Here is a 12,665-nt window from a genome sequence, read left to right as displayed (position 1 = left end):
AAGCCTTTTGACAAATACAAAGTACATTTCTGAAACAATGAAAGATCTTTCTTTAATTGTGTGCAAAAAGTAAATCTCCACATGTACTAGTTTTTTTACAATATTTTTTTCAAAATACAATATTTTTTTCAAAATGTCCCAATTTTGGTTGTCAGCAGGCTATTTATATGCTTTGGCTCAGGCGTTCTGAGTGTATAGTCATGTCATAGGGTGGACGTGTTGAATGAGTTAAACAGAACTGTTTCTGGTGCCCAACTGAAAAGTCTTCTGAAAAAGAAAACCAGAAGAATCATACAGTATTGACAGCTACATCTTTCTGCCCCAAAGCAATCTACTCACTCAATCATAATTGCATGCTTACCCTTCTAGCAAGGTGTTTGAAGTCGTCGGTGGAAAGAATGCGTCCACTCTTGCAGTCAGGGCGGCGATACGGGTTGAGGTACACCACCACATGAGAGGACATCTGAAAGACAGTAAAATCAAAGTCAGATTTTTGGGGTTCATTTTTTACTTTGAATCCAAACATAAAACATAATCTACACATAAAGATATCCAGTAGTTTCACCTTATGAAACTTATGAAAATCTTGAATAACAACAGATACTTTACCTGTTTTCTAAACTGTTCCTTGAGTCTCTTGGCCACTTCACTGGAGGTGTCGGCAGCGGCTGTGGTTGTCATCATACTGCTATCGTCCTCCATGTCAGGCTCAGGCTGGTCAAAGTCCATGTCTTCTGGGAACGGGTTGTCCCACTGAGGAGGATCCCACTGTGTCACTCTGTAGAACAAAAATAGATCCTTGTTAGCTAACCATGACAATAAACAAGAGCAAATGCTCATATGATTCACCTTCATCGTGGGTAATATGAATAGGAATCAAACTGATCTGCTGCTCTAGCTCAATGACCGCTCAAAACGACATAACACTATTTGTTACTAAGAGTCAAACAGGAAATAGTCTTCATTTGCACTCTTTTTGGTTCTTGTTGTTTTAGTTTTTGCAGAACCATCACTCAGCACGTGGATCACTATGAAGACCTGTTGACCACTGTAAAGAGAAAGCTGAGATGGTATGGCCATGTAACAAGTACAGACATGCTCTCCAAGACCATCCTCCAGGGTACGGTGCGCGAGAAGAGGAGACGGGGTAGACAGAAGAAAAGAGGGACAGACAACATTGCAGAGTGGACTGGGAAAAGCTTTGTGACAACCCAGAAGATTGCTCACAACCGGCAGAGGGTGAGACAGCTTGTACAGCGCTTGTCAGTGCATCGTCACTACGACCCAGGCGGGTTATGGGATCAACTAGTGTTTCAGTATATGAATTCAAGGGTGCAATGCTCGAACACTAATATCACAGGCCCCTGGTTGATTCATACTTGTGGTATAGTGTCAGTTAGGAGAATAGGCAATACAAATCCATTTGCTCTATTCTATCAGTCCTGTGGCAGTTGTGCCAAATTGTTTCTGTGGTATGTGTGCGTGTGTGTGTGTGTGTGTGTGTGTGTGTCTGCATGTGTGTGTGTGCGTGAGTGTGTGTGTGTGTATGACAGTGTGTCAAAGATTGCTTGTCTCGTGAAACAGGTACTACTGTCACTATGATATTGCTAGTATGAAAGAAGAATGGTCCTACGATGAAACCTCTTTTGCTGGGCTCACACTTTTGCTGGATTTACACTTTTACAACAAGAAGAGCAAACGCTCGATCGAGTCACTTTCGCAGTTCTGAATATTATATGAGGCATCAGATGGACAGGAAGAAATTGCTATTCACAACACAATGAGTCACGTTCACATAAAATTTGAGCCCGGTCACTTTTATAGTTTCCGAGAAAAGCCCAACGTTAAGTTGTGTGTTGCCGAACAGAAAAGGCTAGTTATCTCCCTTGTTTTTCTGATAACGTTCGTAAAAGGCTACAGATGTAAATACTTTGATGTAAAGAATAATCCTACAAAGTTTCAATCACATCCGATGAACTTTGTCAAAGATATAAAATGTCTAATTTTTCCTTTGACGCTGACCTGTGACCTTGAAAAAGGTCAAAGGTCAACGAAACCATCGTTAAAGTGTAGAGGTCATTGGAGGTCACGACTAAACAAAATATGAGCCCGATCGCTTTGATAGTTTCCGAGAAAAGTCCAACGTTAAGGTGGTGTCTACGGACGGCCGGCCGGCCGGCCGGACAGACTAACACTGACCGATTACATAGAGTCACTTTTTCTCAAGTGACTCAACAATTACATATTTGCTACAGTGTGAGTCTAAGGAAACAAACAAACCCTCTGGTACCTGCTGAGAGTATGGTAATAGTACAAGCGGCCCTCAGCATCCCTGGCCATTTTCCAGTGAAGAGGAAGCATGTCGCGTGGCTCTGGAGGGGAGGGTGGAGGTGGAACGTCATCTTCCTCCAGAACTGGGGCTGCCTGTGGTGCCATCTGCTGTTGCTGCTGCAGAGCCTGTGACATGGGATGGACAGTCAAAAACTGCCGCTGCCACCACGCACATTAAGCAAAATGAAAAGTATTATTGAAAGCCCAAGAAACAAAGCAAAAGTCTACAAAATGAAGCAAGCGAGCAACCAAAGCAACAACCCAACACGTAAATCTTCTGAGCTTTAACTTCGACCAGTTTCATCCTTTTCATTTGAGGTCATTCAGCATGTGAGGACTCTGCATAATCTATGTAGAACTTATGTGTGTTTAAAAAGAGGAGCAGATGAATCTTCAAGCTAAATGTTCGTATTCTTACTTCTGCCCAACTAGTTGGAATACCACCCTCTTCCATCCTCCACCTACTCTCTCCATAGCAGTGTGAAATGGTCTACATTTGTCTCAGGCAACACACAATCCATGTTTCAGCTATTTTCTAAACTCAACACCATAAGCAGAGTAGGCGAACATGTCCTAATGCATGAATTATAAAGCAAAACTGAGGCCAGTGAATTCAATCATTATGATCTAGAAATGTTCAACAAGCAGACTGGTTTTAGATCTGAAGGACAAGCACGAATGGTTACAAATACAACAAAAAACTAGCAAGTTAAGCCAGCAAAAATCTACAGATGCTGTTTGCTTCCACACTGCACTCACCAACTGCTGCATGGCCAGCTGCTGTTGTTGCTGTTGCTGCTGTAGTACAGCTGGGTCCTGATACATCTGGCCTGCTGCCCCTCCTGGGTACACACCCTGCATCTGCTGCAAAGACAAGACCACAAGTTAAAATATTGCACCTCAACATTATTCCTTTGGTAATCAAAGAAGAATGGATAAGGCCAATGGGCAAAAATTAAAGAGAAATGGAAAAAAAATACACCACAAGGAAGAAAACCTAAAGAAATAAAAGGAAGAAAAATTAAATACCACTTCAAAAATCATGCACAGCTAAGAAAAAGGACCAAACGAAAAATGTGTTGTAAGATGTTCTCGCACAAGTGTACTCCTCACTTGCAAACCTTGACAGACTCCCTCTCTCTGTCACACATATACACACTCCCTTTTCCCCCACTCTCAACCACTCTGTCACACACACCCTCCACTGCCACCCTCATCACACTGTCCCCGCCAACATACCTGCTGGTACTGGTCCTGTGCCTGAGGGAAGAGACCGGGCTGGGTCATGAGCTGCTGGGCAGCCAGAGCAATGTCCCCGCCCGCCGCCTGAGTGGCCAGCAACACTGCTTGTTGCTGTTCTGGCGTCAGCACGCCAGCATACTGCTGCAGATTGGGGTCAAACCCTGCCACAAAAAAACACACATGGTATGACTATAATTATATACTTATCGTACATTATAAAGAAGGGTTTACAGTGCTAACAGACTCTCTCTATAGCTCTTTCTCACTTCTAGTCAAGTACGAGTTATCTTTCCATGCTCTTCAACGAAGGAGAAACGCTGGGTTAGTTCCGGTATCTTCTACATTATGGCGTCTGCACTGAAAGAAAGCTCGCTCAGAGTGTGTGGTGGTGGAAAGCAGTACTGTGTCATTTGCCATAACTATCGTGGAAAAATTATTGAAGGAAGAGTTGTCAGGCTACATAAACTTCCAACAAACAAGCAACTGAAATTGTGTCTTTCGTTCTCGTTTTGTAATTGTTTTCGTTTTCGGTATTGACACAGATTGTGTTCGATAATTCAAACTAAGTTTTCCTTGCTGTTTTTCTCCTTTTTTTTTTTCCTTTTTTTTTATATATATATTTTTTTGTTTGTCTCATCTCTTTTTTCAAAAAATGTGTCGCATTGATCATAATCCGCCATGAAATTTCAGGAATGTTTATGTGAGCACTTACCATAAGTTTTAAACTTGTTGTGCTCCTTCTTAATGATGTTGTTATATTATCATGTGTCTGTTTACGAATAAAATACTGTTTAAAGGAACTGAAAAGAGCTTGGGAGCAGCGCCTACGTGTTACTCTTTCTTTTAGAAAATGACAGAGTGACTTTCTCGTCTAGTTAATCAGATGGGTATTATTTGTTCATGTACATAAAAGTGTAAAAGAATGTTGTTGTACAACATACTTCCTTCAATCATTAGTGCATTTTGCTCTTGTCTGTGTGAAACAGTAACAGGCACATGAGCTGTAAGAAGGACTGCCGTGTCTCAGTATGACTGTAGTCTCTAGTGTCACTATAAATCTCAGTCATTGACTCTGTGTATGTCACTCATTGATGCTTACATTCCCAATGCATGGAAGACAGAAATTATAAAACTAGTATGCATGAAAACTGATGCTGGTTTGTACTCCAAATTTTTGTATCCAGTTAAAATATCAGGCATGAAAACAAAAACAAAAAATACTGAAAACAAAATTCGAAGGCGCGTAGCGCCAACTTTCGCAGGCGCGTAGCGCCAAGTTTCGCAGGCGCAAAGCGCCAAGACTTCTAGGGAGGTCCGGGGGCATGCCCCCCAGACATTTTTTTTTTTCAAGTGTGCAATTTGGTGCAATCTGGGGCTATCTGAGCCTTAAAATTGGATTCAAACATGGCCCCAAAACTATTTTACTATAACTATGACTAGGAAAAAAAAATTAAAAAAAAAATTAAAAAAATTTTTTTTTTAAAAAAGGAAAAATACGGAAAATAAAAAAAATACGGTTTATTTTTTTCAAAAATACGGAAAATACGGAGAATTTTTATGCCTGAATATGTCTGAGAAGTTGAACGCAAACCAACCAGGTGTGAGCGTGTGTTGTAAGGAGTGCACTATTTTGTAACGTGGGATTATGTACATGAAATTATAAATAGGGTTTGTGTGGTGTGTATCTATGCTTTTTATGTTTTTAAGGGAAAAATATTTATTACCTGTGTGTGATTACATTTTGTTTTTTATTCACAGTTGGCTGAAATATTTGCCGAGGAACGACAATGCAGTGTATTATATAATTATATATGTATTCAAAGAATAAAGACATGATGAATCTGAAGCTTGATGAATGACTTGTTTTACAGATAATCACACACACTTCAACAGACGCAGTTGATACAGTTTGGGTTTTATTTATCTAAAACATATACAAACAATAGCAGTTTAACAAAGTTGGTAAACAATGTAAAGTAAAACAACTGAAGTAACATTAAAGAGCCATGAACTGGTAATGTGAAACTGCTCTTAGGCTAATGTCAGATGGAGCTCGCAAAACACGAAACAAAAGCCGAACAAAAGCAAAACATGGTGCTTTTGTGTGTTGTTTTGCTTTTGTTCGGCTTTTGTTTCGTGTTTTGCGAGCTCCGTCTGACATTAGCCTTAGACAACACGCACATCCAGTTAACAACAATAAATGCATGACTACCAAGCATCAAAAGGACTCACTGATTCACGCACAAATTCCGCGTGTGCTCAATAATTATTGATAACATTTAACACATAGGCTACAAGTTCGTGACACTGACAGTCGAAGTGGTCTGTCAAATGCTAACTTGAATCATTTGTTTCCACAGCATTATCGATAGCATCCTTGCCATCTTTTCGCAGCTGAAACGTGCCTCTTGCTCTGCGCACTAATTCTTCTTTTTTTCCACCTGACAAGTTGGCCATGTTTCCGAAGAAAATCTTTCAATTCTTTCACGTTCATGCGCTCGACTGCCGCCTCTATCTTAACCGGAACTTACCGAACCAAAGGGACGAAACTCGTGCACACCTCCGGCCTCGCTAGTGAGAAAGAGCTATATATCATACCCTCTGTCAGAAAAGCTAAAGAATCAGAACTGTTATCGAGGCACTTGCAAATAAAAACTTTGGGCCAACAATTCCTTACTCACACGCTAGAGTAAGTATTTTCAGCATGTATTCCAGTGGAAAACTGTAATACATTATCCTTTCTTTGCGTAATGACTTGCATGCTAAGATTTTTTGTCAGAAGATATTTGGTGAAAGGGTGAGACTTCCATGAATGTTTGCAATCTGCCAAAATAGTTTTAAGATTAGTAATAATAGAAGTATGGGTGCCTAATTTTTCCAGGCTCGGTCTTTGACCTGAGCAAGAGTAGGCCTAGCTAAGGATTATAAACAGGGCCAACACAAATGAACCTGACTTATGTGCCAACACACGCAAGTACAGTGAGAGCACCTAAGCACCAAAACTTGCACCCACCTTGTCCCTGTGCAAGCAGGTTGGGGTCAGGGGCAAAGCCATGCATGGCAGCAAAAGCAGGATCTTGCTGGAAGAGATACGCAGCAGCGGCCTGTTGCTGCTGAAGTAACACCTCGTGCTGGCGCTGGCGTTCCGCGTTCAGCTCGTCCTCAGCCTTCACCTGGGCCTCAAACAGCTGCCTGCGCTCCTCTTTTGACATCTTAGGACCCAGGGGGATCTGGCTACGTCTGCAACAAAGCAAGGCTGTGAGTACTCTTGGGTGGTGAGGTACTGTGTGAATTATTTATGATGCAGATTATAATGCAATGATGCAGAGATTGATTGATAAAGGGCACGTTAGTTGTTACAAACTGAAATTTTTTTATGTCCGGGGTTGTATAAATCTTTTTAATGACATCGCATAAGCTAGCACAATTGACGCTGATTAACAACCTAGTGTCTGTTTAAACCTGACCCACTTTCTGGGCTTTCTCGACGAAACTATATTCTGACACAAATGATGACATTAGGTTGAACATCTTAAATCTAGCATCAGGTCTCTAGTTAAAAGTATTGGATGAAGGACAGGGAAAACGGTACAGTGAGATCAACGGCCAAAGCAGGCAGTGCAAATGGTGAACCTCCCAGGGCAAAAATCTGAGAAAATGAAGTCTTAAAACAGAGGGAGTCTTAAAATAGAGGTGAATTTACTGACACTATGAAGTACAAGAGAAAGTCTGAGAAAATGAAGTCTTAAAGTAGAGGTGAATTTACTGACACTATGAAGTACAAGAGAAAGTCTGAGAAAATGAAGTCTTAAAGTAGAAATAGTCTTGAAATAGATGGGGCTTAAAACAGAGGTTTCGCCGTACTTAGTAGGTTCTTCAACAGCATACTCATTCTGGCAGCTCATTCCCCAAAAGATTATTCAGTGAATGTATCATGAGCAACGTCTATGTACACCGTCTTTACCTTAGCAGTTCTTCCTCTTCAAAATCCCTCCTTTTGGGTTTCTCCACCTTCTTCTTCTTCTTCCACTTGGCATAGGGGTCAGGTTCTGTGGAAGACAAAGAAAGTACACACATTTTAGAACACTTTGTAGTTGGCTTAAAGATGCTCCACGCTGAGAGATTAGAGTGTTTAAAATATCAAAATGTTTAGAAATAATTGTTTTATTTCCCACTAGTAAAATCTCTGTCATGTCCTAGATTTCTGATTACTTCAAACACACGCACACATACTGTGCCCACCTTTCTTCTCTGGCTTGTTGAAGTCAACTGAGTCTGCAAAAAAACCGGAAAAGAGCAAAATTGCACTTCCGCGATTACAAGTTCATCTAGAATTCAACACCAACGCTTTGGCTTTCGTTCTCCAGACCACTTCCACTGACCCTTATGAATATGCATCTGAATAATAACATGAAAATTTATAATAATTTTCTTATTTATTTATACTTACCAACACAATGTTATTTTGCATATAACCCCTTAACTACCGAAAGGAAAACGAAAGTGAAACTAGAGTTATACCCCAGAGTGGCTGCCCTTGCCGGATGTCGTAATTGATAATTCCCTTTCATTCATTTATTTACCAGAAAGCCTACACTGAAGCATAGTCTTGAGATGATTTCACCTTATCAAACGTCACAGTAAACTGAGCACAAAACCCTTACCTAATTCCATCTCTGTCCGCCTCCTCTCTTCAGCTCTCTGTTTCTTGGGGATCTTGTACAACTCCTGGTCAAAAAGATGGACAAATAAAATTAGAGAATGCATGCAGAAGACAAAAGCCTAGTCTAACAACAATACGCACGTATACAAATGAAGGCAGACAATACTGGTAAGATTTACAAACCATAACCCACTCATACTGAGTTTTGTCAGCAATGATCAAACAAGCTATAAAAAAAAATTAAACTTGAAGACTGGCAGTATAGTACTGTTTTTCAACTTAAAATCTAATCAATGCACCAATACAGGTACTTCCCTGGCCAAGATATCAAAATTCTCCAAACTGATGTTTAGTCACTTGATTTCAATTTCCGTATCAAAGCACATCATTGGGCGTTCGAATAAGGCGCAAGAGCACCAAATGACAAAGGTTGAACAAACAAACACTTTCAAAATCACTTTTAGTTTACTGACGCTCACCTTGAGTTCGCTCCAACCAGACAGAAGCTCGGCAGCCATGGAGGAGATTTCGTCCATTTCCTCGGGATCATACGACACTTCAGAGTAGGTAGCCTCATTGGTCAGTGTGGGCATTTCACTCTCATCTCCCTCCTGGCTGGACAGTGTTGATGGTTGACCTGTCACGTTAGCTGCCGCATCAGAGTCTGTGGAATCAGACTCGCTGCTAAGCAGTGCCAGTTCTTCTGACTGCTCGGAAGGTTTGCCAAAGTTCTCACCAATTTCTGCTGGCTCTGCAGCTGTGTCTGTTGGTACCTGGGGGGGAAACTCCATGAGAGTGTCTTGCGAGATATCTGTCTCACCTTCAGTGAGAAGGTCTGGAGCAGAAACACTGCTATTGTCAGGGTCTGAAGACGGGACAGTTTCTGACGTTCCTGCTTCCGCTGTCGACTCCCTTTCACCACTCTCCTCCTTTTGGCTGGTGGAATCAGCGTCTTTGTCTTCCTGCTCAGTGCTCAGACGCCTGCGCCCACCTTTCTTCTTCGATTTGGGGCTGGGTGTGGCAGACGGACGCCGGTTGGCTCTGTGCCTGGTAACAGGTCCGTCAATCTTGAGGTGTGGCGCCGCTGTCTCACAGATATCCTCAGCTGTTTTGTCTGTGTCTGTGTCAGGACTGTCAGCCTTCTCCTCCTCTGCACCTGCATCAGCAGAATCTGCAGTCTCTGTACCTCCCTCCGATTGCTCTTCGCTATCTTCAGCAATTTTATCATCACTGACTTCTTCACAGATCTCACCTTCACCTTTCTCGTCAGTACTGGTGGCTGCAACAGAGTCAGTAGTAGAGACTTTGGCTTCCCCATCGCCATCATCGTTGGAAGATGATACTTTAAGCGAATCGGACAAGTCGCTGTCAGAGCTGGCAGCCTCATCAGCGAAGGTGACCTTCTTCTTGCCAGCTTTCTGGTCCTTGTGAAGGGTCAGGATGGACACCACTGGGCGGTCAGGGGGGATTGGAAGGGGCAAGGGTTCACTGACTGAGTCGGCTTCAGCTTCTACCTCTGGGAGGGCTGGCGGGGGAGGGAGGTTGGCCCACTTCTCCACCATGGTCATGATCTTGCTCTCCTTCACGATGGTACGGTTGCCGATAGGCAGTTTCTTCAGGACTCCCAGGATCTGAACAAAAGAAAAGACAGTGAGTCGGCAGCACAGTTCAACCACACAAAATTCAAGAGCAAACATCAAAGAAACCAAAGCCTTCAAAACAACAAAGAATGACTAACATGAAGCCAGTTTCGTTTTGAAACAGGGTAAGAAATATAAGAAATATCAAATGGAGAAAGCGACTGTCAATGTTAAAACACATGAAGAATTAATGAATACAAAGAGAAATATCCATGATAGTATTGTTACCATAAGCATAACTTTTTGTTTTGTTGGTTACCTCAGTTTTAAGTGTGCGTTCTTACCATAAGCATAACTTTATGTTTTGTTGCATACCTCGGTTTTAAGTGTGCGTTCTTCATCAACATCTCCTCCCTTGTCAATGTCTACCATCCAGCTCCATAGCAACGGTAACCCATGGTAACCAAGGAACAAGCGCAGGCAGTTGATCTCTGTTGTGTCCTGAAATCAAACAAAGCACACCTCTGTAGTAATCAACATTGGAATTATTCAAACCGGATTAAATGATAGACATGACTAGTTCTGTTCAGTTAATGTGCACTTACTTTCCAAACTAAACCGTGTGTGCAATCTTTCTCTCTTCAAAAGTCATGAACTTGCACTACGGATTACACTGCTCATTCCTTGACTTAACGATAAGCACTATCATATAATTAGTGTGAGTGCACAGAGCCAGCACACACACACACGCGCACAGAAGCATTTAACACAAATAACCTACAGATGCAACTATTGCTGTAGATCTGCTGTGAATTTCCACAAAAGAAGTTCCTACATTCCCTGAAGATCACACTATCACTGAAGCCAACTACAGTACAATCTGTACACTGTGAAGTGAGTAACAGTGATGCTTCAGTTATAGCGTAAATAGACGAACTCCGTATATAACTCTGGTTTGTATGGGTATTGAAAGAGTGAATACTCCTACTTTTAGTGAGGCAAGCTTTCAATGCGTGCTCCTTGTCCACATGTTTCAGACACACCCCTCGCTAGTGACTGGCCTATGACGTCACCTGGGAAAGTTTGACTCAATAAAAGCAAGAGTATGCACTCTTTCACAACCCATACAAACCCAACAGAGTTATTTCCGAACATTGTCTATTAAGAACTTGTCCATTTTCATGGTTTATCTGAAGTGAGTGTTCATTTTTCCCACACACAAAAATATATTCCATCTAATGAAAAGTACCCTTCCCTTCAAAGAAGGAGCACAAGACAGAAGAAAAGAAGAAGACATTGAAGTACTTTGACCCAGTCTGGACTATGGGATTGAATTTCAGCTTGAAAGTAACAAAACAATTTGTTCATAAAAACATCTGAAAATTCTAATTAAAATCAAAATGTTTGACTACAGATTCAAAACTGATGGCAATTTGCATCGAAGTCTTGATCATTTCCTGAATCAAAAATAATGTTATGTTTACTCTGAAAATGAGTTCACTATTAAAGAAAGTTGGTTCTATGTTAGCATGCTTCGGGGGGACCAATGTGACCGATCTCGGTCTTCGGGTCTCAGCTAGCCAAGTCTTACTAGTCTAGATGATGACTGATCTCAAGTTTTTAGTGTTGATCATTTGGTTTTAGGCTGACAAATTGACTTAATGTTTTGATAGTAGATACCGCTTCACGCTACTTGCTTTTTCTTTAAAGCGAGTGGACGTCAAGTTTTCAGAATGCAAAAAATGCAAAGAAAGAGAACATTTGGTTCTGAGATGACTAAATATTTCTCTTCAAAATTTCTGCTGTCTGAAAATAACAACTATCAACTGCATTTTTAATGATTTACTCTATGATTTTAAAATGTTGTTACTGTTATAGTTTTTTTCTCTTCAGTACAAATCAATGCTAATCACTGTATCATTTCATACCATTTCCCAATGAAGTAGTGGTGCATACGCAATAACCAGGGCAGGGGTGTTAAAATTTATTCAAATTTCCAGTCTGTTACTGGAAAGGTTTTAGTTTACTTTTCTTCGTCAGTTCACAAAAGTTTGTTGACATTTTAAAGAACACATGTAGCCAGTTAACTGTTTTCACAATTGAAAGTACATGTATCATTTGGGTGAAAGATCGAGCCTACTCCTAATTTTAGATAGCAATTCTCAGCCATGACTGACACACCTAATTCACATATGCAACCGCATCCAGCTGACAAAATGCTTTGTGATGTGCGAATTCTTAGACTTCCCTGCAAGCCATCTCACTATCACTATTCAAGTCTGATCAGTGGAGCCCATGTAAAAAGGTCTGGACCATGCGTATAATGAGTAACTGCGACGGTTACGTTTGACACCATAACCCAGGATCAAACTGCGAAACCAAGATAAAATCAGCATCTTCAAATTCTTGGCCTTCTTCTAGCTCTAACTGGGGTCAAACCCCAGTAAAAAAAACACAGTGATGAGCTAATACTGGTGACATTTACCATCATTGTAACTGGGCAGTTGCTCAGCAAAAGATGTGCAGCTGTCGTTCTCACGATGTACACTCAGTACAGATAACGACAATGGGACAACAGAAGAGCTGCTGTCTGCAGATATGTCAACAATGCTGCTCCATAGCTGCGCTTGTTCCCTTCGCATCATGACTTGACCCACAGGTATGTTGTGCCTGCTGAGGAATTAGATGACACAGAGTGGAGAGAATTCAAGGCTGACTCCTGGAGACTTCCTGCGCTGATTCCCAGCGATGTGAGTTGTCTGATGGCTGTCAAACATCTGCAGACTCCATGAAGAGAAGATAGGTGCCAGGCCTTTGTCTCTAGATGAAGCTGGAGACAGTACGCTGAT

General features: G+C 41.4%; 1 protein-coding gene across 3 annotated transcripts in view; it reads right to left on the bottom strand.

The window, feature by feature from the left end:
* Positions 1 to 12,665, bottom strand: part of LOC138959558 (uncharacterized) — a 68,778-nt gene that overhangs the window by 19,193 nt on the left and 36,920 nt on the right. Inside the window, exons 13-23 of one of the 3 annotated variants that reach the window (XM_070331083.1) lie at positions 10,192 to 10,317; positions 8,716 to 9,867; positions 8,238 to 8,301; positions 7,816 to 7,848; positions 7,538 to 7,622; positions 6,587 to 6,813; positions 3,571 to 3,734; positions 3,091 to 3,195; positions 2,291 to 2,490; positions 610 to 778; positions 362 to 463 (exon numbers count right to left, since the gene is read on the bottom strand). In XM_070331083.1, coding sequence (XP_070187184.1) covers positions 362 to 463; positions 610 to 778; positions 2,291 to 2,490; positions 3,091 to 3,195; positions 3,571 to 3,734; positions 6,587 to 6,813; positions 7,538 to 7,622; positions 7,816 to 7,848; positions 8,238 to 8,301; positions 8,716 to 9,867; positions 10,192 to 10,317 — 2,427 coding nt within the window. The remainder of the gene's footprint in view (positions 1 to 361; positions 464 to 609; positions 779 to 2,290; positions 2,491 to 3,090; positions 3,196 to 3,570; positions 3,735 to 6,586; positions 6,814 to 7,537; positions 7,623 to 7,815; positions 7,849 to 8,237; positions 8,302 to 8,715; positions 9,868 to 10,191; positions 10,318 to 12,665) is intronic. The other 2 variants (XM_070331084.1, XM_070331085.1) reach the window with 2 other exon arrangements.

The sequence above is a fragment of the Littorina saxatilis genome, linkage group LG2 (genome assembly GCF_037325665.1).
Source record: "Littorina saxatilis isolate snail1 linkage group LG2, US_GU_Lsax_2.0, whole genome shotgun sequence".
NCBI lineage: Eukaryota > Metazoa > Mollusca > Gastropoda > Littorinimorpha > Littorinidae > Littorina > Littorina saxatilis.
Note: the sequence above shows the minus strand (reverse complement) of the source record. Positions and strands in the feature narration are given on the sequence as shown.